The 22,000-nt window shown below is 41.3% G+C and overlaps 1 protein-coding gene across 1 annotated transcript in view; it reads right to left on the reverse strand.

The window, feature by feature from the left end:
* Nucleotides 1-1,675: 1,675 nt before the first annotated feature.
* LOC137371346 (GRIP and coiled-coil domain-containing protein 2) overlaps nucleotides 1,676-22,000 on the reverse strand; it is a 72,992-nt gene continuing 52,667 nt past the window's right edge. The window contains exons 17-23 of the mRNA XM_068033801.1: nucleotides 20,330-20,451; nucleotides 18,944-19,120; nucleotides 16,874-17,091; nucleotides 11,728-11,922; nucleotides 10,552-10,691; nucleotides 7,678-7,879; nucleotides 1,676-4,918 (exon numbers count right to left, since the gene is read on the reverse strand). Coding sequence (XP_067889902.1) covers nucleotides 4,851-4,918; nucleotides 7,678-7,879; nucleotides 10,552-10,691; nucleotides 11,728-11,922; nucleotides 16,874-17,091; nucleotides 18,944-19,120; nucleotides 20,330-20,451 — 1,122 coding nt within the window. The 3' untranslated portion in view covers nucleotides 1,676-4,850. The remainder of the gene's footprint in view (nucleotides 4,919-7,677; nucleotides 7,880-10,551; nucleotides 10,692-11,727; nucleotides 11,923-16,873; nucleotides 17,092-18,943; nucleotides 19,121-20,329; nucleotides 20,452-22,000) is intronic.

The following is a 22,000-nucleotide window of genomic DNA, read 5'->3' on the forward strand; positions in this document are numbered from 1 at the left end:
CAGCTGAAAATGGTTGGGCCTAGGACACTATCCTAAGGAACTCCAGCAGTGATGTCCTGGAACTCAGATGATTGACCTCCAACAACCACAACCACCTTCCTTTGTGCTAGTTATGACTCCAGCCAGCAGAGGGTTTTCCGCAATTCCCATTGACCTGAGTTTTGCTAGGGCTCCTTGATGTCATACTCAGTCAAATGTTGCCTTGACGTCAAGGGCAGTCACTCTCACCTCACCTCGAGTTCAGCTCTTTTGTCCATGTTTGAACCAAGGCTGTGCTGAGGTCAGGAGCTGAGTGGCCCTGGCAGCACCCAAACTGGGGACATGGAACCAGAGGAAGCCAGGTAAGTGGAACTTGGTGTTGTATAGATGACTTGAAGTTTGTATAAGTTGGTGGTAGGCCAGTCTGTAGAGTATTGGAGTAATGGAACCTGAAGGGTTTCAGAAGATGGGTACTGAGGTGGAAGGAGATGTGACAGGAATGATTGGGTTTGGGGCAGGTTATCAAGGTTGCAAAGTCTGATTCAGCCTGAGACAATGCACAAAGATGCAATTGGTAATAGGGGTGCTGGCATTCGTGGCAAGATGCCAGGTCAATAAATTTCCTCTTGCCCATGTTTAGCTGGAGCAAGTTATAGCTCATCTAAGAATGGATGTCAAACAAACAACGGAAGGATCAAGATAGATGGTGCTGGCTGTCATCTGCGTATATGTGGAAGCAAACCTCATGCCTGCAGCTGTAGTCAAGGGGTATAATGTGGGAGGCTTTCCCCCAGCAAAATACAGTAGATTTGAACTTAGAGAATGAGGAAATAGACCTAAAATTCATGTGTAATGTCACACTACAGCCCCTGAAATTAAGAGTGGACAGATCATCACCATCCACAACCAACAAAACACAATGGTCAGAATTTTACGTTGGCCAGGAAGCCCCACCCACTGGCTGAGAAGTCAGGGGTGAAGCTGCCTCTGCCGGGCCTGCTGAGCTATGCTGGGATTTTCTGCTTCCCAGGCCCTTAATTGGCCTTGGGTGGGAGTTCCACCTCCTTGAGGCAAGAAGTTCCGCCTAATGGAGCTGCCTACCAATCAGCAGGCCGGCAGCTTAGTCCCAGCAGCACCACCGGGAGCGGTGGCCACTGCTGGGACTACACCCAGTCAACAGCAGCAAAAGGAAGGATGGCCCCGGAACGATAAGCTTTTGGGGCCTCGCCGGTGACAAGTGGCCGAGCTTTGAAAAGGCAAGGGGGCAGGGGAAGTTTTGTGCAGTGGGGGCGGTTGGGCCATTAGAGGGAGGGAGCCCTCTGTGGGGCACAGAGTGCTCGATCAGGAGGCCCCCACCCCCCCAGCCCGCAATAAGGCCACCAGGTTTTAAGGCCCTTAAGTGGCAGTTAATTGGCCAGGGCGGGCAGGCTGTTTCTCTCCACTGGCCTGCGTAAAATTGCCAGCGGGAACGGCCCCCAGTCCATTTTATGGTTCACCCCCCCTGCCACCAGACTGCTCTTGCGGGGTGGGGGGGGGTATAAAATTCCAGCCACCATTACTCCTTTTAAAACAGGGATCTTGGACTAGAATGTTCAGCTTGTTACAATATATGCAAATTAGAGACAACACGTTTGAAAATTAAAACTAAACAAAAGTCTGACCCATGGAAAAAAAAATTTTTTTAAACAATGCGATTAATTTATAATTGGGAACAATAGGTAAATTAAATGGTCCGTTTCGTGTTTACACAATTAGCCGGATAGCCATTACATTGAACCAAGTTATATGATAGTCATCAAGAAAGTCATTCAGTTTCAGCTCTGATTAACAGATCAGTCTTCTGGGAAAATCAGCACAATTCTGCAAGGGAAATGCAACAGAAAACTCATCTTTAAATTGCAAACAAAACTACCCTCATGAAAAGGGACTAAAATAAGCACCAAGATTCTTCACAGGCTTATCTTAGTTCACATAAATTCTAGCATTTTACAAGTTGATCATTTCTTGACGCTTCCCTTAGTAGTCATCCCGCAAATTGTGAATACAATGGGCTGAATTTTACCAGCCTCTCAATGCCGCAGGTCGTGGCACAGAGTCCAGTAAAATTCTGCGGGGGGAGGCCCGCCTCGACCTGCGGCATATTACCGTTGGCAGGGGGATCTCAATGCGGCCCCCGCCCGCGCAACTTGGCAGCGGGCCCTTTAATTCCATATGTAGATTGCCATTAAATATATTCAAGTGAAATTACCTGCCATCCCACGCCAATTTTACGGCCTCAGTTTGGCCTTCGCGCACCTTCAGAACTCCGCACGGAGTTCCAAGCTGAGAACATGGTGGGGAGGGGGGAGTAATATAAATTTCAGGGCAGGAGGGGTGGAGGAGCAGGGAAGTCAACTTTTATTCGATGTGGGGATGGTGGGAAGGGCTTGAAAGGCAAAAGATTGAAGGTGGGGGGGGGAAATCCAGGTATTTGAAAAAATCAACTGATGGTCATTTCGGGCAATGAAATGACCATTATGGAGTTGGGGAAGGGCCTCCATCACTTAATTTTATATTTAATAAAAATCAACAATGTTTTCCCTTTAAAAAATAAAATTGTAAGGGCTTATAGCCCTTTAAAAATGGCACTGGCGACTGCGCGGTGGCACCGGGCACCGTTGCCAGGGACGCGGAGGCTGCCCCTACATGTCATCGGGGGCGGGCACTCCGCCTCCACTATTTAAATGAGCCCCCGCGCAAAAAGCATGGGGGCTCCTCGGCGGCCGCTGAATGCGGGCACCCCGAGTTCAAAAGGGTGCTGCCGCGGAGCGTGGCACCCGAATAAAATTCAGCCCTATGTGCTACCGAATATGGCAACGGTTGAATTTAAATTAACAGTCAAAAGAAACTCTAATATTTTCATTCCTCAGTGCATTAAATTTGTGTTTTATATACAAGACAAAATTAATTATAAACATGCAGTAATACCTGGACTATGAGGCAGACTGATTTCAGCCCTGGGAGTTTTTTATATTATAGGTGACATTCACTGAAAGTCCAAAAATAGTTATAACACACAATGACTTGGCTTTCAAGCAGGATGGAGCATGTTTTAAATGATCTCTCAGGATGTAGGTGCAGATTTCTTCATGAAGAAAATAGGCAAAACATTGTATACTATTGGAGTTACCATGCTAAAGAACTTTGCATTCTAGTTCTAATGTTTCACAAAATATTTATATTCTAATGTGCACAATGTTTTTGCTATAAGTTTTTTTTTTATTAGAGAACCCAATGAATTACAGCTGTGTGAAATTTCTTATTGGTTATGAGCCAAAAGGTGGATGTGCACTCCAGTTGAAAATCTACTTGCAAGCCTGCACAACCAACAAAAGACCTTTGAGATTAATCTTCACATTTCTTGTTTTGTATTATACACAAACAGTACGACCCTTCCCTATTCCAATTGTGGGAGATGATCAGTGGCTTTTCACAGAAAGCAACAGGCGGTGGGTGATAAACTGAGTATACAATTTCACAATAAAAATAGTTCATCAGAGTGAAAAATTGACTTTAGGGAAGTTGAAAGAGAAGTGTAGATGCACTCAAGGGAAGGAAGGGGGAAAATCATCAGGAGACCATTTACCACACTGCTTTCACACACTTTCCAGTTCTGTGATGCTGAAAGATGGCAGGTAGCAAGTTGAGCACCTAACCTTTTGGCCACCATTACTGAGTGGCTAATGGAAATCTGGGAAAGAGAAGGAGAAATCTGATAGTTTTAATTTGTTTTTATCTATGGATACAAAGCCTAAAATCTACAGAATAATCTTCATCTCAACATGTACAACTTGTAGGGATATATTGTCAGAAAATGTAAAGCAATAAAGTACATGACATATTTCAAAATAATTCATTTGATCCCTCGACTGAAAAACCTAAAATATACTGGTATAATTTTATACAATTCTGGGGGAAAAAAAGAGTAATTATTTTTTCCAAAACACACTTCATCTTTAGTGTGTAAATCCTTCAATCCCTTCAGTGAACATTACTTTCATTTCTCTATTTTCCAACATGGTTTATTTTTGGTGTTGATTATTCCACTTAGATTACGGTTTGCTCATAAAAGTTAAACAAATTCAAACATACAGCTCATCCTAATCAATGGATGACCAATTTGCCAAGCAGCTTTATACTGATATATTGTATTCCAGTTACATTGAAATTCTATGCTTTCATGTACCTATAATGCCCAGACTTAAATTTGCAAGTATTATGTACAAAGTCAAGAAGTTCTTGATAAACTCTTAATTTTGAATATATATATATATATATATATATACACACACACACACAATTTTTACATTCCATTCACCTTTTAAACACGATAAAATATTTAGTTCCAGAAATCATAACATTAATTGAATAGCTTTCACTCTGTAAACTATTGCTTCCATAAGATCAAGTTATGTCAGACAACTCTAAACATCAGTAAACCCTTTTACAATAGTATATAAAATAAGTGGGCTTATCATGCCAAATGTCATCAGCTGCATGCTAACATTGCTTTCACAACATTGGAACAAAGTAAAAGGGCTGATCATGAATTTACTTTAAAATTAAAGATCAATCACCTTTCTATGCAAATCACTTGAAAATTTCTCCTTTTAGTTGCAAGTTCTTCCCAATAGTGATGTAAATTTTGAACAACAAAACCCCCCACAATTAATGCATAATAAATAAGGGCATTTGGAAGCCAAACAAACACAATGGGCGAATGGAATTGAAACTAAGTTGGTCATAAGGCAGGTCTCCTATCCATAAAGCCAAAAACTGTCTTCCTTCCTGGAAAGGTTGGAATGTTAAATATCTTGTCCCATCGATCTTTATCACAGTCCAGACCAGCTTTGAAAATACGAAGTCCAACCTGATGACCTTGATGTGTTTTCTTCTTCTCCTAAAATAAAATAAAACTAAATTAAGGGACTCGTAATTATTCCTATCTTAAAACCAGGAGGTGGAAACTATGCAAGTTGGTAGAGAAATAAAGATGAAAATTGCATAATTTTCATGTAATTTTGTTAGGTTGAATAGGAAAAATTCATTTTTATACATATCTCCCTGCATCATGCTAAATCCTTAGTCTGGTAGTTGGGTAACAGTTGCAAGCTATCAGTGCTGCTTTGAAACTGGCTGATTGGAAATGCACAAGAATAGGCAGATGTACGGCTCACTGACTATTTTTTCCTCCCCCTTTGGAGCACCTGCTTTCTGCTTCACCATCCTTGGCAGCACAGCCAAGGATGGAAGTCAATGAGCAAGCAAAGTCATTGCCAAATGTTTACCGATGTACAAATTATAAAATAAAATTGTAAAATTTTATTAGTTTTTCCCTGACTGTAAAATCTCCTGTACAGTTGACAAAAAAACTCCCATGAGTGACTTCTTTTGCCCTCCTGCCAATGGATGAATACAAGAACACAAGAAATAGGAGCAAGACTGGACCATGTGGCCCATTGAGCCTGCTCCACCATTCAATACGATCATGGCTGATCTTAAGGTTCAACACCACTTTCCTGCCTGCTCACTCTATCCCTCGATTCCCTGAGACACCAAAAATCCATCTTTCCCAGCCTTAAATGTATTCAACAATGGAGCATCCATAAACCTCTGGGGTAGAGAATTTCAAAGATGAGGGAGATGTAGGCTGACTTATATTCTGATTTTCCATTTGAAGAGAAGCACCTCTCCCACACATGACCAATTTATGACGGAGAACTCACTGTGTGGGGAAGAAGTGCGAACCTTCTTTTACTATTCCAAGCACAGCATATTGGTACACAAACATACTTTGCTACAAGGCTGCCTTCTTTAGGCCTTCAGATTGGAGTAGCCAAGCTGTGGGGAGTCTGCAAAAGGATCCCAGATAACGACATTTCTGCATTTTTGGCTTAGTTACTTCTGTACTGTATATGTTGATGAATGATTTTCTGTAATAGGGCAGCACAGTAGCGCAGTGGTTAGCTCCGCAGCCTCACAGCTCCAGCGACCCGGGTTCAGTTCTGGGTACTGTCTGTGTGGAGTTTGCAAGTTCTCCCTGTGACCGCGTGGGTTTCCGCCGGGTGCTCCGGTTTCTTCCCACAGCCAAAGACTTGCAGGTTGATCGGTCAATTGGCCATTGTAAATTGCCCCTAGTGAAGGTAGGTGGTAGGAGAACGGTGGGGATGTGATAGGGAATATGGGATTAATGTAGGATTAGTATAAATGGGTGGTTGTTGGTCGGCACAGACTCGGAGGGCCAAAGGGCCTGTTTCAGTGCTGCATCGCTAAATAAATAAATAATAGCACTTGGGTAGCTGACATTGTTTCACTGTACAGGGGTTGCTGGTGTGAGTCAATGGTCCAGATTTTCTGGTTAAAAATAACAGCAAGGCTATCAGCAGTCACGGACATCAAAGAGTAGATCAGATAGCAACTTCCCATGACCACACATGTGCAGTTAAAATTGGAAATCAGAAAGCTGCTGTCCAAGTTGCCCTGCTCCTCCAGAAGCTTCACTACAACAGTATATTGAGAGAGATTCACCATTGAAATACATGGAAGGGTGTGAAGTCGTGGTGCCTACTCATTAAACATGCCAGGAAAGGTTAGGGCTTGGCCATTCAAATGTGAGTGAATTTTAGCATGATAAGTCTTAATTACTGCAAGACAACCTTTCTGGTACTGAAAATTAACTTTTACAAATATGGAGTCTCATTCCCTCAGATTTTAATTATTGTTAATTTAAAAAAATGAAATGTAAATTTTTTTATGTTTTCTTTGTCTCTTATCTCTCAATTATATCTTTCCTTTTCTGGTTTACGTATGTGATTTGACATTGAATTAACCATCCTAACTTATTGGTCTTAACCTGGTTCAGACTTTGCACTACTCAGTAACAATTCTTCAATCTGACTGGTTAAGGAGATACATCATTGCTTGCCATGTTCACACATGTCCAAGATCACCTGTAGAGGACACTGCATCCAAACAGCTTTCTAATTACACCACGTTCCAGTGCAAAACCCCAGAGAAGGTCTGTGGGCAAGTATAAAAGTGTAATGAATGGCTAGCACCGTTCATTCACCGCTGACAGCTGAATACAAAATCCAGCCCAATGAGGGACGGTGATAGAGCAAATAGGAAGAAGCTTTCCCCTGGCAAGTGGGTCAGTAACCAGTGGTCATCCTTTGAAATAATTGTAAAGAACTAGAGGGTAAATGAAACATCTTTTCACATAGATGGTTAAGATCTGTAACATATTATGTAAAAGGGTGGTGAAAGCAAATTCGACATGAATTTTCAAAAGGCAAATGGACATGTAAAAGCAGACTAATTTGTAGTGTTTTGGGGAAAAAGCTGGGGGGTAGTTCAGGAACACACCATTGCTTGCTCTATTTACACAGCAACTAGATCCACTGTAGAGGATGCCATACTGTTTTGGCTCTCTAGGTGCAAAAGCCCATGGAAAGTCTGTGAGCATGTGTATAGTGAATGGCTAACACAGTTTGTTTGCCACTGATGGCAAAATCCAGGCCAATATTTGTAAGGGCACTACACATAGAAAAGTGTGAAAACCACTTGTTTAATATTCAAATGAATGTTTACAATCTGTATGGAGTCCTCACTTAATAGAAATATGTAGCATGGAGTTTTTGTTAAGTTTCAAAACTTTACCTTGAGCTATAGCAGCAAGTTTACTTCTCTCCTCTGGACTCAGCTGTAACATTGTGACAATTACTGGGAGAAGGCTCTGCTTCTCACTACCTGCATTTAGGAATATGAATTTCAACATAACATTCTTCAAGTACTCCAGGTTTGCGATAGACTTCTCACGTTCCTGGTTCCTCTCTAGCCTCCTCACTTCATTTTTCAGCAGCTATGTGGGAAAAGAACACTCTTTAAACTGCATATTGAGTCAGAAAAGCAGCAATGAACGTAAGCATTCCATTGGTTATAATAGTGTCATTTTACAAAGCCCAGCAGTCTTTTTTTTTGACACTGGCATTAGTCCAAATATAATGAAGGCAATGGAGTTATTTGCTAGTAAGTTTGGCACTGGCCATTTTAAAAGGGCAATTTAATTTTTTATTTACTAAATTAAAATTAAAACAAAACCAGTTTCATACTAACTAATTAGACCATTGGTGAGCAACCTCATCTCATTCAGGGCAACGATTGAGACATTGTAATTGGCCTCAGTACCCTATGGTGGGAATCAGCAAGGATTTCCACTCCTGATTGTTGGCCTGTGACTCCTATTGGACATGAGGTGATGAAACATCCAATTCGTTAACTTTGCCTTTGACCAAGAGAAAGACGACCAAACAATTGCCAAAAGAAATCAGGTCAAATCAAATCCATTTATGATCTGCAGGCTAACCTCAGCTAAAGCAATCTCAAACTGTCAGAACCTCATCCATTCCCCAATCCAGGGACTGCACCAGTGTCTAGAGCAGGATCAGACATGGTACTTAAGGAAAACTATTCACCTTCAAACCTAATGAGAGTGCATTCCGATTAAACTACATTTACCATCAGGAGCTGATCAGAAGAACACACACATTTATTACAAAAATGCCATAAGGCTAACAAGTTCATTCTTTTTTCCAACCCCACTTATCTGCCCTTTTATCATATTCATATAGGATTTTTGAGCTTCATAAACTCAGGTATTGAGTACAAAAGCAAAGAGGTTATGCTGAATCCTTATAAAGCTCTGGTTAGGTGACATCTGGAGTATTGCGTCCAGTTCTGGTCACCACACATTAGAAAGGATGGGAAGGTCCTTGACAGGGTGCAGAGGAGATTTACCAGAATGGTTCCAGGGATGAGAGATTTTAGCTACAAGGTTAAACTGGAGAAGCTGGGGTTGCTCTCCTTGGAGCAAAGGAGATTGAGGGGAGATTTGATAAGAGGCATACAAGATTCTGACAGGGTTGAATAGAGTAGGCAAAGAAAAGCTATTCCCATTAGCTGATGGTGCAAGAATAGGGGTCACAGATTTAAGGTTTTGGGCACTGGATGCAGGGGGGTGATGCGAGGAAGAATTTTTTTTTTTTAAACACAGAGTGGTAATGAGCTGGAACACACCGCCAACGAGGGTGGTGCAAGTGGAGACAGATTTCAAAAGGAAATTGGTTGGGCACTTGAGGGAAATAAACTTACAGGGCTACAGGAATCAAGCGGGGGTATGGGAACTCATTGGACTGTTCTAGTGAGCTGGCATGGACTTGATGGGCCGAATAGCTTCCTTCTGTGCCATTATGACACTAATTGCTTAAGAAAAGTATAATTTTCCTCTGAACTTTTAATAACCTTTTCTCTACAACACAATTACACTTTGGGGTATAAGCCATTGTCAGATTTTGTAACAATTAGATGTCCTTTGCTACTCTCATAAGCAACCACACACCAAAAATGAACAAAAACTTGCAGAAGTTAAAGTAGACAAATCTAGCTCTGCACTTAGTAACAAATAGAAAAGCATACACTCACCCTTGCAGCCACTTAATGGAGACTATGTAGAATCAGAAATATTTGAAATACCTGGCATTTGTTTGTGTAAATTGGTTCAGAATTTTAGCTCATTGAAAATCTATGCCAATTAGAAAAACTTCATACAAATAAACTATATTATATATTTTGTTTTCTAGTGGCTTGAGTGTTGTGTTTAGTTCTGGTCACCAAGACACAAAGGGAACATTCAAGCTCTGGAAGCAGTTAAGTGAAAAGCCAAGAGATTAATCCCATGTATCAGAAGACCAAGTTATAAGGAAAGACTGGAATATCTTGAACTTTTCAGCTTTCAAGAGACTGATAAATGATCTGAGTAAAAAGGAGAAATGGCTTAGAAATGAAACAAAGATGACATAGGCCTCACCTAGTAAAAAAAAAATCAAATTTAGGACCAATGTTGGCAGGATCTTCACAAAAAGAGGGATCAATATATGGGATGGATTACAAGTAGTTTGGTAGAGGTGAAAACCCTGGATTCATTTAAGAAACCCTTTGCTGCACAGTTGAGATGAATTAAGATGGGCTAAATGGCCTTTCTCATTATTTGATCTTGTGACACGTGTCGTCTATTGTAAAAGCAAAATACTGCAGATGCTGGAAATCTGAAATAAAAACAAGAAATGCTGGAAACACTCAGCAGGTCTGGCAGCATCTATGGCAGAATTCTGATGAAGGATCACTGACCTGAAACGTTAACTCTGCTTTGCTGCCAGACCTGCTGAGTATTTCCAGCATTTCTTGTTTGTATTTCATGTCTATTGTAGTTGAACCACAATCACATAACAGACTGCTGCTGCTAGGTTTAAACACCGACGTTCACAAGACAGAAACAACACATCGGACCATTTAATTTTGAAAGTCTACTGACTTGCCCATGCTTCTCTCTCCTGATATCAAACAGAAAAAAAATCATTTACTAAACAATTGAAGCAAATTTCATTTTATACTCCATGAGTAAATTCCTCAAAATTAAACAGATCTTGCACCATTTCACCAGTTACTTTATTGCTCCATCCCACTGTGCGTGCCTACCGTAATTTGTTCCATAAGGATGGCATTGGTAGCTTCTGTCTCACGTAGGAGCCCATTTAAATGGTCAATACTCTTAGTAGCTGTGTTTAACTTCTGTGTTATTTCCTCCTTGGTTGGCTCAGGCTGCCATTGAGGAACGTCTGCAAATCATCAATGGAATAAATAAGAACAGTTTTTTCCAGTTAACATAGATATAGAAATATTTTAGTTGTTTTTCCTGAAGCCTTTTTTCCTATAAAAGAAAATAGTAGTTTCCCTAATTCAAAATCGAGGAGGATCAGCAAGTATTTTTAATTTGCAATTTTAGACTTTGCCCACTTTCATTCTCTCCATAACATACACCAAAGTTGATTGGGGGAGCAAACAGCTGACCTGTTTCCAGATATCTGCCAATACCGTTCTCAATCTAAACTTTAGGAAATATAGACATGCAGCTCCAAATGGTTCTCCTTAGGTTTTCCTATCCTTTTGTTGAGAAATGTTGATTTGCACTTGCTGTCTTCCTTAGCAGTTTCAAGAGACAAAGAATACTATTGCAGTTAGATAATTTTAAGTTATGCAATTCAGTTTTATAATAGCTTTTACAAATGCATAGAATAACCACAAGATTAAAATAACTACCATTTAGTATGTGTTGAGGAAATCTAAACACGATAAACTGAAAATGGTGAACATGATTATTTAGTTTAGAGATACAGCACTGAAACAGGCCCTTCGGCCCACCGAGTCTGTGCCGACCATCAACCACCCATTTATAGTAATCCTACACTATTTCCATATTCCTACCACATCCCCACCTATCCCTACGTTCTACCTATACCAGTGGCAATTTATAATGGCCAATTAACCTATCAACCTGCAAGTCTTTTGGCATGTGGGAGGAAACCGGAGCACCCGGAGGAAACCCACGCAGACACAGGGAGAACTTGCAAACTCCACACAGGCAGTACCCAGAATTGAACCCGGGTCACTGGAGCTGTGAGGCTGCGGTGCTAACCACTGCGCCGCCTTGATCTTACAGAAAACGAAGAGAAAACACAAGAATAAAATTTATGGCCTTAAATCCTTTTATAATTTTTATGTCAGATACATACAACAAATATATTAGTCTGATAAGGAAAGTTAACAAAATAACTACATTTTAAGTCTGTTGTAAATTCACTATTGTCAACCAACCTAACATAGTTTCAGGGGAAGTGAGCAATTGCTCAAGGGATGCAACTTGGGTATTGGTAGAAGATACCGACTCCGTTTCCGTCATCTCCATTCCTTCTCCTTCCCCACGGTCAATGGAATTTATATCCAACAAAGATATGTCCACATTTCTTCGGTCACGCAAAATTTTCCCCGATGGCTCAAGTGGTGGAGGATCTTCAATGAAAGAGAAAGGACAAAATCATACTGGTTCATCCACATGATGAGTAATATGAGGAAATCAACTGCTGCTTGTAACACTAAATGGATATTATGGAGATTCATGCAAGATGTGCAGGGTGTCATTGTAAAGGCTGTGATCAAAATCATTCTTATCCTCCTGGAAAGGGGCACAGTATATAGCAAAATATGTTAGCTTTAGTTTTTTAGTCAGAAACTATGCCAACCATGGAGTAGATTTTCTCATTTATATGAACTGAAATATTAAACCTCTCTGCGCTCACACTATCTGTTCCTGGTGGTGTTTGTAAAGTTTAGTTGCAGGCTCTGGCAATTGGATGGGGTTTTTTTGTTCATTCATGCGATGTGGGCATCGCTGAAAAGGCCAACATTTACTGCTCACCCGCAATTGCCCTCGAGGTGGTGGTGGTGAGCTATCTTCTTGAAACCATTGCAGTCTTTGTGGACTAGGTACACCCACAATGCTGTTAGGGAAGGAGCTCCAGGATTTTGACCCAGCATCAATGAAGGAAAGACCATATATTTCCAAGTCAGGATGGTGTGTGACACAGAGAGGAACTTGCAGGTAGTGATGGTCCCATGCGCCCGCTGCCCTTGTTCTTCGAGATGGTAGAGGTTGTGGTTTGGAAGGTGCTGACGAAGGAGCCGTGGCAAGTTGCTGTACTGAATCTTGTAGATGGTACACACTACTGCTTCTGTCCACTGGTGGTGGAGGAAGTGAATGTTTAAGGTGGTGGATGGGGTGCTGATCAAGCAGGTTGCTTTGCCCTGGATAGTGTCAAACCTCACGAGAGTTGTTGGAGTTGCACTCATCCAGGCAAGTGGGGAATATTCTATCACACTCCTGATTTGTGCCTTGTCGACCGTGGACAGGCTCTCAGGAGTTACTCATAACTGAATTCCAAACCTCTAACCTGCTCTTGTAGCCATAGTATTTATGTGGCCAGTCCAATTAAGCTTCTGGTCAATGGTAACCCTCAGGATGTTTTATAGCAGCAGTTTCAATATGCAAACAATACTACTGCAGACGGATAGTTTGAAGATATACAACTCTGTTTTATAATAACTTTTACAAATGTACGGAATAAGCATTCTAAAGATTTAAATAACAACCATATTTACTATGTTTTGAAGATGTTTACCCTTACTTATACCAAAAAATTAAATGATAAATTGAAAATAGTAAGAGTTCTCCATAAAATAATTACTAAGGTAGAAAAAACAATTTTAAATTAGTGGCCTTTATTCTTTATAATTTTTATGACAAATACATACAAATAGTCATTTTTTTCAGAGTCATTTACGGCACAGGCCGCCATTCGGCCCATTGAGTCCATGCCGCTCTCCATGAACTATCCAGTCAGTCCCACTCCCCCGCTTGATCCCTGTAGCCCTGCAAGTTTATTTCCTTAAAATGGCCATCCAATTTCCTTTTGATGACATTGATTGTTCCAAATCATTAACATCTGCTGCGTAAAAAAGTTCTTCCTCATATTCCCCCGCATCGCTTGCCCAAAACCTTCGATCTGTGTTTCCTAGTCCTTGTATCCTTTGTTAATGGGACAGTTTCTCTGTCTAACTTATTTAAGCCTGCCATAATCCTGAACCTTCATTAAATCTCCCCCCAATCTCCTTTACTCTAAAGGAGAACCACCCCAGATTTTCCAACCAAACCTTGTAACTAAAATCCCCCATCCCTGGAATGGGATGCGAGCATCACTGGCAAGGTCAGCATTTATTGCCCCTCAAGTGCCCTTGAGAAGGTGGTGGTGAGCCACATTCTTGAACTACTGCAGTCCATCTGGTGTAAGTACACCCACAGTGCTGTCAGGGAGGGAGTTCCAGGTTTTTGACCCAGCAACAGTGAAGGAATGGCGATATAGTTCCAAGTCAATATGTTGTGTGACTTGGAGGGAAACCTGCAGATGGTGTTCCCATGTGCCTGCTGCCCTTGTCCTTCGAAATGGTAGAGTTCGTGTGTTTGGAAGATGCTGTTGAAGAGGCTTGGTGAGTTGCTGCAGTGCATCTTCTAGATGGTACACACTGCTGCCACTGTGCATCAGTGGTGAAGGGAGTGAATGTTTGTGGATGGGGTGCCAGGCAAGTGGAGAATATTCCATCACACTCCTGACTTGTGCCTTGTAGATGATGGATAGGCTTTGGGGAGTCACAAGGTGAGTTACTTGCCACAGTATTCCTAGCTGCTGACTTGCTCTTTTAGCCACAGTATTTATATGGCTACTCCAGTTCAGTTTCTGGTCAATGGTAACCCCCAGGATCTTGATAATGGAATTATGATCACTGAATCCGCCACTGAATGTCAAGGGGAGATGGTTAGACTCTCTCTTGTTGGAGATGGTCATTGCCTGGCACTGTGTGGCACGAATGTTACTTGCCACTTATCAGCCCAAGCCTGTATATTGTCCAGGTCTTGCTGCATTTCTACACAGACTGCTTCAGTGCCTGAGGAGTTGCGAAGGTAAACATTGTGCAATCAGCGAACATCCCCACTTCTGACCTTATGATTGAAGGAAGGTCATTGATGAAGCAGCTGAAGATGGTTGGGCCAGGACACTACCCTGAGGAACCCCTGCAGTGATATCCTGGAGCTGAGCTGACTGACCTCCAACAACCACAACCATCTTCCTATGCGCTAGGTACAAGTCCAACCAGTGGAGAGTTTCCCTGATTCCCACTGACTCCAGCTTTGCTAGGGCTCCTTGATGCCATACTTGGTCAAGTGCTGCCTTGATGTCATGGGCTGTCACTCTCCTCTCACCTCTGGCATTGAGCTCTTTTGTCCATGTTTGGACAAAAGCTGTAATGAGGTCAGGAGGTGAGTGACCCTAGCAGAACCCAAACTGAGCGTCACTGAGTGGGTTATTGCTAAACAACTGCCACTTGATAGCATTGTCGACGACACCTTCCATCACTTTACTGATTATTGAGATTAGACTGATGGGGCGGTAATTGGCTGGGTTGGATTTGTCCTGCTTTTTCTGTACAGGACGTACCTGGGCAATTTTCCACATTGCCGGATAGATGCAGGTGTTGTAGCTGTACTGGAACAGCTTTTCTAGGGGCGCGGGTAGTTCGGAAGCACAAGTTTTCAGTATTATTGCTGAAATGTTGTCAGGGCCTATAGCCTTTGCAGTATCCAGTGCCTTCAGTCGTTTCTTGATATCGCGCAGAGTGATATTGGCTGAAGACTGGCATCTGTGATGATGGGAACTTCAGGAAGAGGCCGAGATGGATCACCCACTTAACAGTTCTGGCTGAAGGCTGGTGCAAATGCTTCAGCCTTATCTTTTGTACTGATGTGCTGGGCTCCCCCATCATTGAGGATGGGGATATTTGTGGAGCCACCTCCTCCTGTCAACTGTTTAACTGTCCACCATTCATGACTGGATGTAGCAGGACTAGAGAGCTTGGATTTGATCCACGGTTGTGCGATGGCTTAGCTCGGTCCATCACATGCTGCTTCCGCTGTTTGGCATGCAAGCAGTCCTGGGTTGTAGCCTCACCATGTTGACACCTCATTTTGAGGTATGCCTGATGCTGCTCCTGGCATGCCTTCCTGCACTCTTCATTGAACCAATTCTTGTAGCCACAGTATTTATACGGCTGGTCCAGTTAAGTTTCTGCTCAATGGTAATTCCCCAGGATGTTGATGGTGGGGGATTCAGCAATGGGTAATGCCGTTGAAATGTCATGGGGAGGTGGTTAGATAGCTAGTCATTGTTTGGCACTTCTGTGGCACAAATGTTACTTGCCAGTCATCAGCCCAAGCCCCTGAATGTTGTCCAGGTCTTGCTGTGTTTCTACACGGTCTGCTTCAGTACCTGACGAGTCGCAAATGATTCAAAACAGCGTGCAATCATCAGTGAACATCCCCACTTCTGACCTTAAGATGGAGGGAAGGTCATTGATGAAGCAGCTGAAGATGGATAGGCCTCGGACTCCTGGAACTCCTGCAACATGTCCTGGGGCTTAGATTATTGGCCTCCTCTAGGGCTCCGGTGGAGCATAAACTCTGGCATGGGCCAATTGGACCGAATGGCTCATTTCGGTGTTGTACAGCATATGTAATATAATTTTCTCTGTAATTCTCCTCACTTCTGCTCTGTTGCTGCTGTTGATCATTTGATCATCTTATGGCTTGAATGATAACATGTCTTCCCTCATAAGCCCTCCTGCCCCCATGTCAGATCCCTCATGGCCAGAAGAATAAACAGGTCTTCCTGCTGGTCAGTTGCTATGCAACCTAAAGAATAACCATGACCGCTTTCAAAAAAAAATAGCTCTTAGATGTCTTCTGGTGGAAATCTTGACTCACTCTGGTCCAGTTAAAGCCAGTCCATTAACCCTACTTGATCTTGACTCCCAGTGGGTAATGCCTCAGGAGATCAACAAGAGAAAGAGAGCGAATTGCCCAAATACAAGAACAATTTGAAAGATTATATACTGCTGTCATTTAAATCATACCCGAATAGGAAGGTTTCTTTAAGAAATGGACAAAGACAGTGAGAAATGTTGTACTATTGGAGAAATTTGTCAGCTTGAAATGCCAATTTGAAATGCAAGTAATAACTATAACAAATAATGCTCAGAAAAGCATGCAAATGAAGAATTCATTATTTGAAATCAAGCTATAGCTAAACTGTGAAAGAGGTGCTGAATAGACTTCAAATAACTTTTAAAGAAAACACACACCACTCTGATCTGTAACATTTTCACAATTGGAAAACAAATCTGTGTTCTGGAAGTAGATCATATCAAAATAGAAAGTATTTCTTATATTAGAACAAGTTTTAAATAATTACAAGACGTTGTTCTATCCCCCCTTTAAATCAGCAGCGTATGGTCTCTATGACTGCAATCTCACATCAACAGATGGTTGTTCTATAGGTTCTATATTGCGACTCACTTGCTAAACTGCTTTCAGTTTGAAGCTGGAAGATCTGTGCCTCCATTTTTGTCATCTGCTTTTGTAACATTTCAACTGTCTTTCTGTGGTCTTCTTGCAGGTGCCAGACTTGCTCGCGAAAGCTTTTGTGTGCTGCTTCATTCTGGGCAGTCATCTGGCTCACTGTCTGAGCATGCTCTGATTTCAGCAATACATTTTCAGACTGCATGCAGCAAAGTCTGCAAATTATCATTTAAAAATACAAATGCCATCAACTTCACCTCAGTCCAATTGTGAAACATTACATAAAACTTCTTTATAAAATATCATACCCATGCATTAAGGTGAACAGACAGGAGACCACTGTCCTAGCTTCTGTTCATGTTCCTCCATACATTGTTAGGAGATACACAACACTGGCAACATCTCAATTTTCTGTCCTTTTCTATTCCCCGACTTAAATACCTGGGCTAAATTGACAAATCCACCAAATGTGGAACTCTTGGTGCAAATCTGGATTTACCAACATGTGTTGCAGTATGTTACTGTATCATTAAACTCTAGCACTGCGTATATAAATCTAGAGCACCAATAATGTAATGTTGTGCGAACGGTTAAGCAGTAATACTGTATTAGACTATACAGCACAAAATACATTAGGGAGAAAATCTCAATCAAGCATCACAATTTGATTTATAATCTGGATTAATGTGAACTCAACTAGCTTCTAAAAAAAAAATCCTCCTGCAAATTTGTACGCTTGCATGTAAACATCAATGATAATTATGTATTCCTGCCTGAGTTTTCAATTTTCAAACTACATATTTCTGCAATACATTTAATTACCTTACACTGAGGTTCACCATGACCGGAAAACTTATCACTCATCAATATAAAGAAATAAGATTATATGGGGTTATTGAAAATCAAGGAGCTCTGGAGACGTAACTCACAAGAATAACCCTCCAATAGCTTGTTAGTCATTTGTCCTCTAAATAACTATAATTTGCATCACCTCTTATGTTTTTGTTAAAAATTTAATTATTTATATTTTAATTCCTCTGCTGCCATTTGTCATGATTTTCAGATGTCTATATTAGAGGTTTCTAATGCAAAATGTTGCAGGACCTCACCTTTGGGTGAATCATTATTAAATAATTCATCATACTTCAAAACATCAGCAGACTATTCATATGCAACATAAAGATTATGATGGAACCACTCAGCAGGTCTGGCAGCATCTGTGGAAAGAGAAGCAGAGTTAACGTTTTGGGTCCGAAGAAGGGTCACTGACCCGAAACGTTAACCCTGCTTCTCTTTCCACAGATGCTGCCAGACCTTCTGAGTGGTTCCAGCATTTCTTGCTTTTATTTCAGATTTCCAGCATCTGCAGTATTTTGCTTTTATATAAAGATTATGATACTTAGGATCGCAAACGAAAGTGAGATACAATTATACACAACGGGATAGGACAAAATAAAAGTTGAAAATTAGTTTCATGCAACAGGTCTGAACATCTAATGTTTGCTTTGTAAAGAGTGAAATTGGGTATATTGCCTATAATTTGCTTACATCGAGTTTACATGTCTGTAGATTCTACTGGTTTGAGAAAATAGCTATTTTACTTTCAAATACAGGTAGTTTAAATTAACATTTTAAAATCTTGTATTTGCAGCACCTCGGTGCTTAAAAGTAAGCACAAAAATAATCTCAGTACTTTAGTTGCAGGATTTTTACTTTTACACAATTACAGATTTACCAGCTATTTAACAGCTCTCATCTCAGATGTGCAAAAATATCAATTTGTCTTCAAACGTTCAAGAATGGATGTTGTCAAAATGTAGGCTCTAAAGGTTACTAATGGAAAAGCCTCTGGTTATAGGATGTATAAAAAGGTTAGGACAAAATGACATGAATTAGACATTTTGCTGTGACGTAGTAACATTACGAAAAATGTTACAGTAAACACTAAATTATACAAACTAATTCACAAAAGAGATACTTAAGAAAAGGAATTACAATACTTGTACTTAAAAGCTGACCATTTTGTATAATGTCTACTTGAAGAACATGAAAAATGAAAAGACATACTTTTCTCGAATCTCAGCCTCCTTGGACACAGTTTCCTGAAGAATCTTGTTATGTCGCTCCAGCAGCATATCATGCTCTAACTGCAGAGTCTGTAACTCACCCACATTGACTTGTAGATTGCACTGAGTCTCCTGTAACTTGGCCTTCAGTTGGTCAACCACCTTTTGGAGATGTTCTCTACAACAAAACAAATGTTTACATTTATTGAGCACAATTGTTGCTTTTGGCACATCTCCTGGATACTATTGGTCAAGCAACCATATACTACACACCTTGTAATTTCACAAAAAAGTAATGAAGTTAGATTCCTACTTTCTGCTAGGTTAGTGATTGTAGTGGAGGCTGCTACAATGGGTTCCCACATCAGCAGACTAAGCACCAGGAAAGAGACAGAGCTTCATTCCTGAATGTTGCGTAAGCCAGTCAAGGGAAAGAAATGGCTATCCAACCCAACACAACTTATCCTTCTAGCATTTTAATTCACTTAAACAACCAACTGCATTTTGAATGTCTCTCATGTCTGACTCTAATATACTGCTAATAGATTAAAACAATTTTGCATTTACATGGGGCCTTTAACGAGTCAGTTTATAGAGGGGAAAAATAAAAAGGAACAGATTATTCCAAACATCTTTCACCCTTTGAATAATGAAAACTTAAGATCCATGTTAAATTTAATTTACTGGTCCAAATTATCTTGAGGCATTCAACTCATCCATGCTTTAATTTACCTCGATGCCATCCCTACGTATCCTTTAACTTCCTTCTTTCTATATTGTCCAACTTTCTTAACCTCTTCTATTCTTGTCTCATAGTTCTCCCTGAAACTGAAGCCATTCTTGTTCTTTTTGTGCACCCTCCCCTTAGTACATTTCGTCTGAAGCATAGAAATCAAAATTGTAAACAATATTTCAAGTGTGGTCCAACATTATATTGTCTCAGAATAATCTTTGACTTACAATATTTTAGCTATTTATCCCAAAATTCTATTTGCTTCTCCACATTGCCTGTAATGAGTCTACAGTTACTCCCAGGTACCTTTAAGCCACACTTAGATTGCTCTAGAGGTTTGTTACTCATCAGTAAACGTGATTATGGCCTTATCCCTGGCTGTTCTGCAGCACTCCAGAAAACTGTCCCTATCCAATCCAAAGTCCTAACTTTTCCCAGTCTGGTGTGTTGATACTAACAATGGGCATAAATAGGTGCTCTGCTGCATTTGTGAGAGGACTACAGAGTATCCATGCAGTAGTTCTGCACTCAATGTTCTACCTATATAAACAGAGGAATCCTCAGTAAACAACTGAAAGAGTAAAATTTACAAGTCACAAAAAATGCATCAGCAATTGAGATTGTATTGAGAATCTCTTGGGTTCTTTAACTCACTTTTCTTGCTGGGTCAACTCATGTTCACTCTGGGTAGCAGACCGGCTCTTCTGTTGTTTTAGGACATTATGAACACGAACTTTGTAACTTTCAAAATCCACAGCAGTTGCAGTTTGTTCAGCCTGTAAGGGCAACATGAGATCACTTCAATAGAAGTACATGAATTTCAATGAACTAAACACTACCATTATTTAAGTAATTTGCATAGCACATCAGAACTAATCCTTAATTCATAACATTGGAAATTTTTTTCTCTCTGATCAGGATTAATTAATTTCTGATCACTTCATTGTTTTTAATATTGGAAACCTCCTGATCTATTCCCAAAGGCAGCGAACATACAAGGGTAAACTTTGCAACAGGAGGCCCCAGCATAGAGCCTCGTTTGACTGCAGCACAGGTTGGAGAATCATGAGCTCTAAATTAGCAGAATGTGCTGAGTACCAAGAGTCGGAGGATGGAGGCCGGGTGTGCCGTATTCTCTGACCCATGCTCCCACTGAGCAAGTTGCTGCTTGGGGAACAGAAGCCTTAGCCCTATAAACTTATGAAATTAGAAAATACCTTTCTTCGTTTAAAAAGAACTTGATATCGGAATTATCATGTTAAAGTATTCATGTTTAGATGCTGAATATATTTTACGAGAACAGAACTTACTATCAAAAATGTAAATTAACTATGGCAGGGCAGGAGTGAGTGAAAATAATGACTAAGCATTGTGAACACCACACTTAAATATGGCAGCTACCAGAAAAAATCTTGTATTATCAAGGCTGTGTTTGCTGACAACGCAACCACTACGTGGCACAGTACTGACATGCACAAATCCAGTCTCATTGACTGAAACGTCACTGTCTGCGACGTCTTTGGCAGCTGCCAGTAACAAGGATGGTGCTGCTCAATTTGACACAAAAAAACGAATTGAACACAAATCCCATCACCCCTCAATGGCAGCGATTGCCGCCTCCGCACCCACCCCCAACAGTACCCCATGCCCTCTCGCGATCGCCACCTCTGTTCCCCGCTCCCTCCTGCGATCACAGCTTCAACTGCTACATTAAGTTTCACGCTCCTTCCGTTCTCTCCTGTCTGCTCGCTGGGCCCTCCCGCCGTTTGCTCCCCACCTCGGCACCAGGAAGAGCGGTGGGGACAGAGGGGAAGCGAGCGAACGGCGAGGTGGGATGGAGCGGTGAGCAGTCTCGAGCAGGCAGAAGAGAACAGCAAGCGCGAGTGGGGAAGAGAAGCAGCAATTGAGGGGGTGATCGCGGGAGGGAGCAGGGAAGAGAAGCAGCGATTGAGGCATCAATTGCGGGAGGGAGCGGGGTACTGTTGGGGGGGGGGGGGGGAAAATGTGGAGGCAGCAATTGTAGCCATTGAGTGGTGAAGCAACACTCTGACGCCATTACATGGTGACGTTGTTGCGCGTGTGCGGACCCATACTGGCAAACGGTCGGATGCACTGATGACATTGGTGATTGACACTATCAATGGCACACAGCAGCTTCAGGAGCAAATGTTCACCTTTCACTGATTCATTTTCCCAAAAATAGCTTATAAATCTTAAACTGAAAATGCTGGAAACACTCAGAGAAAAACAGAGTTAATACTTCAGGTCTGTGAGACCTTTTATCAGAACTGGCAAAAGTTAAAAACGTAACCGGTTTTGAGGAAG

The sequence above is a fragment of the Heterodontus francisci genome, chromosome 6, assembly GCF_036365525.1.
Source record: "Heterodontus francisci isolate sHetFra1 chromosome 6, sHetFra1.hap1, whole genome shotgun sequence".
NCBI classification, from domain to species: Eukaryota; Metazoa; Chordata; class Chondrichthyes; order Heterodontiformes; family Heterodontidae; genus Heterodontus; species Heterodontus francisci.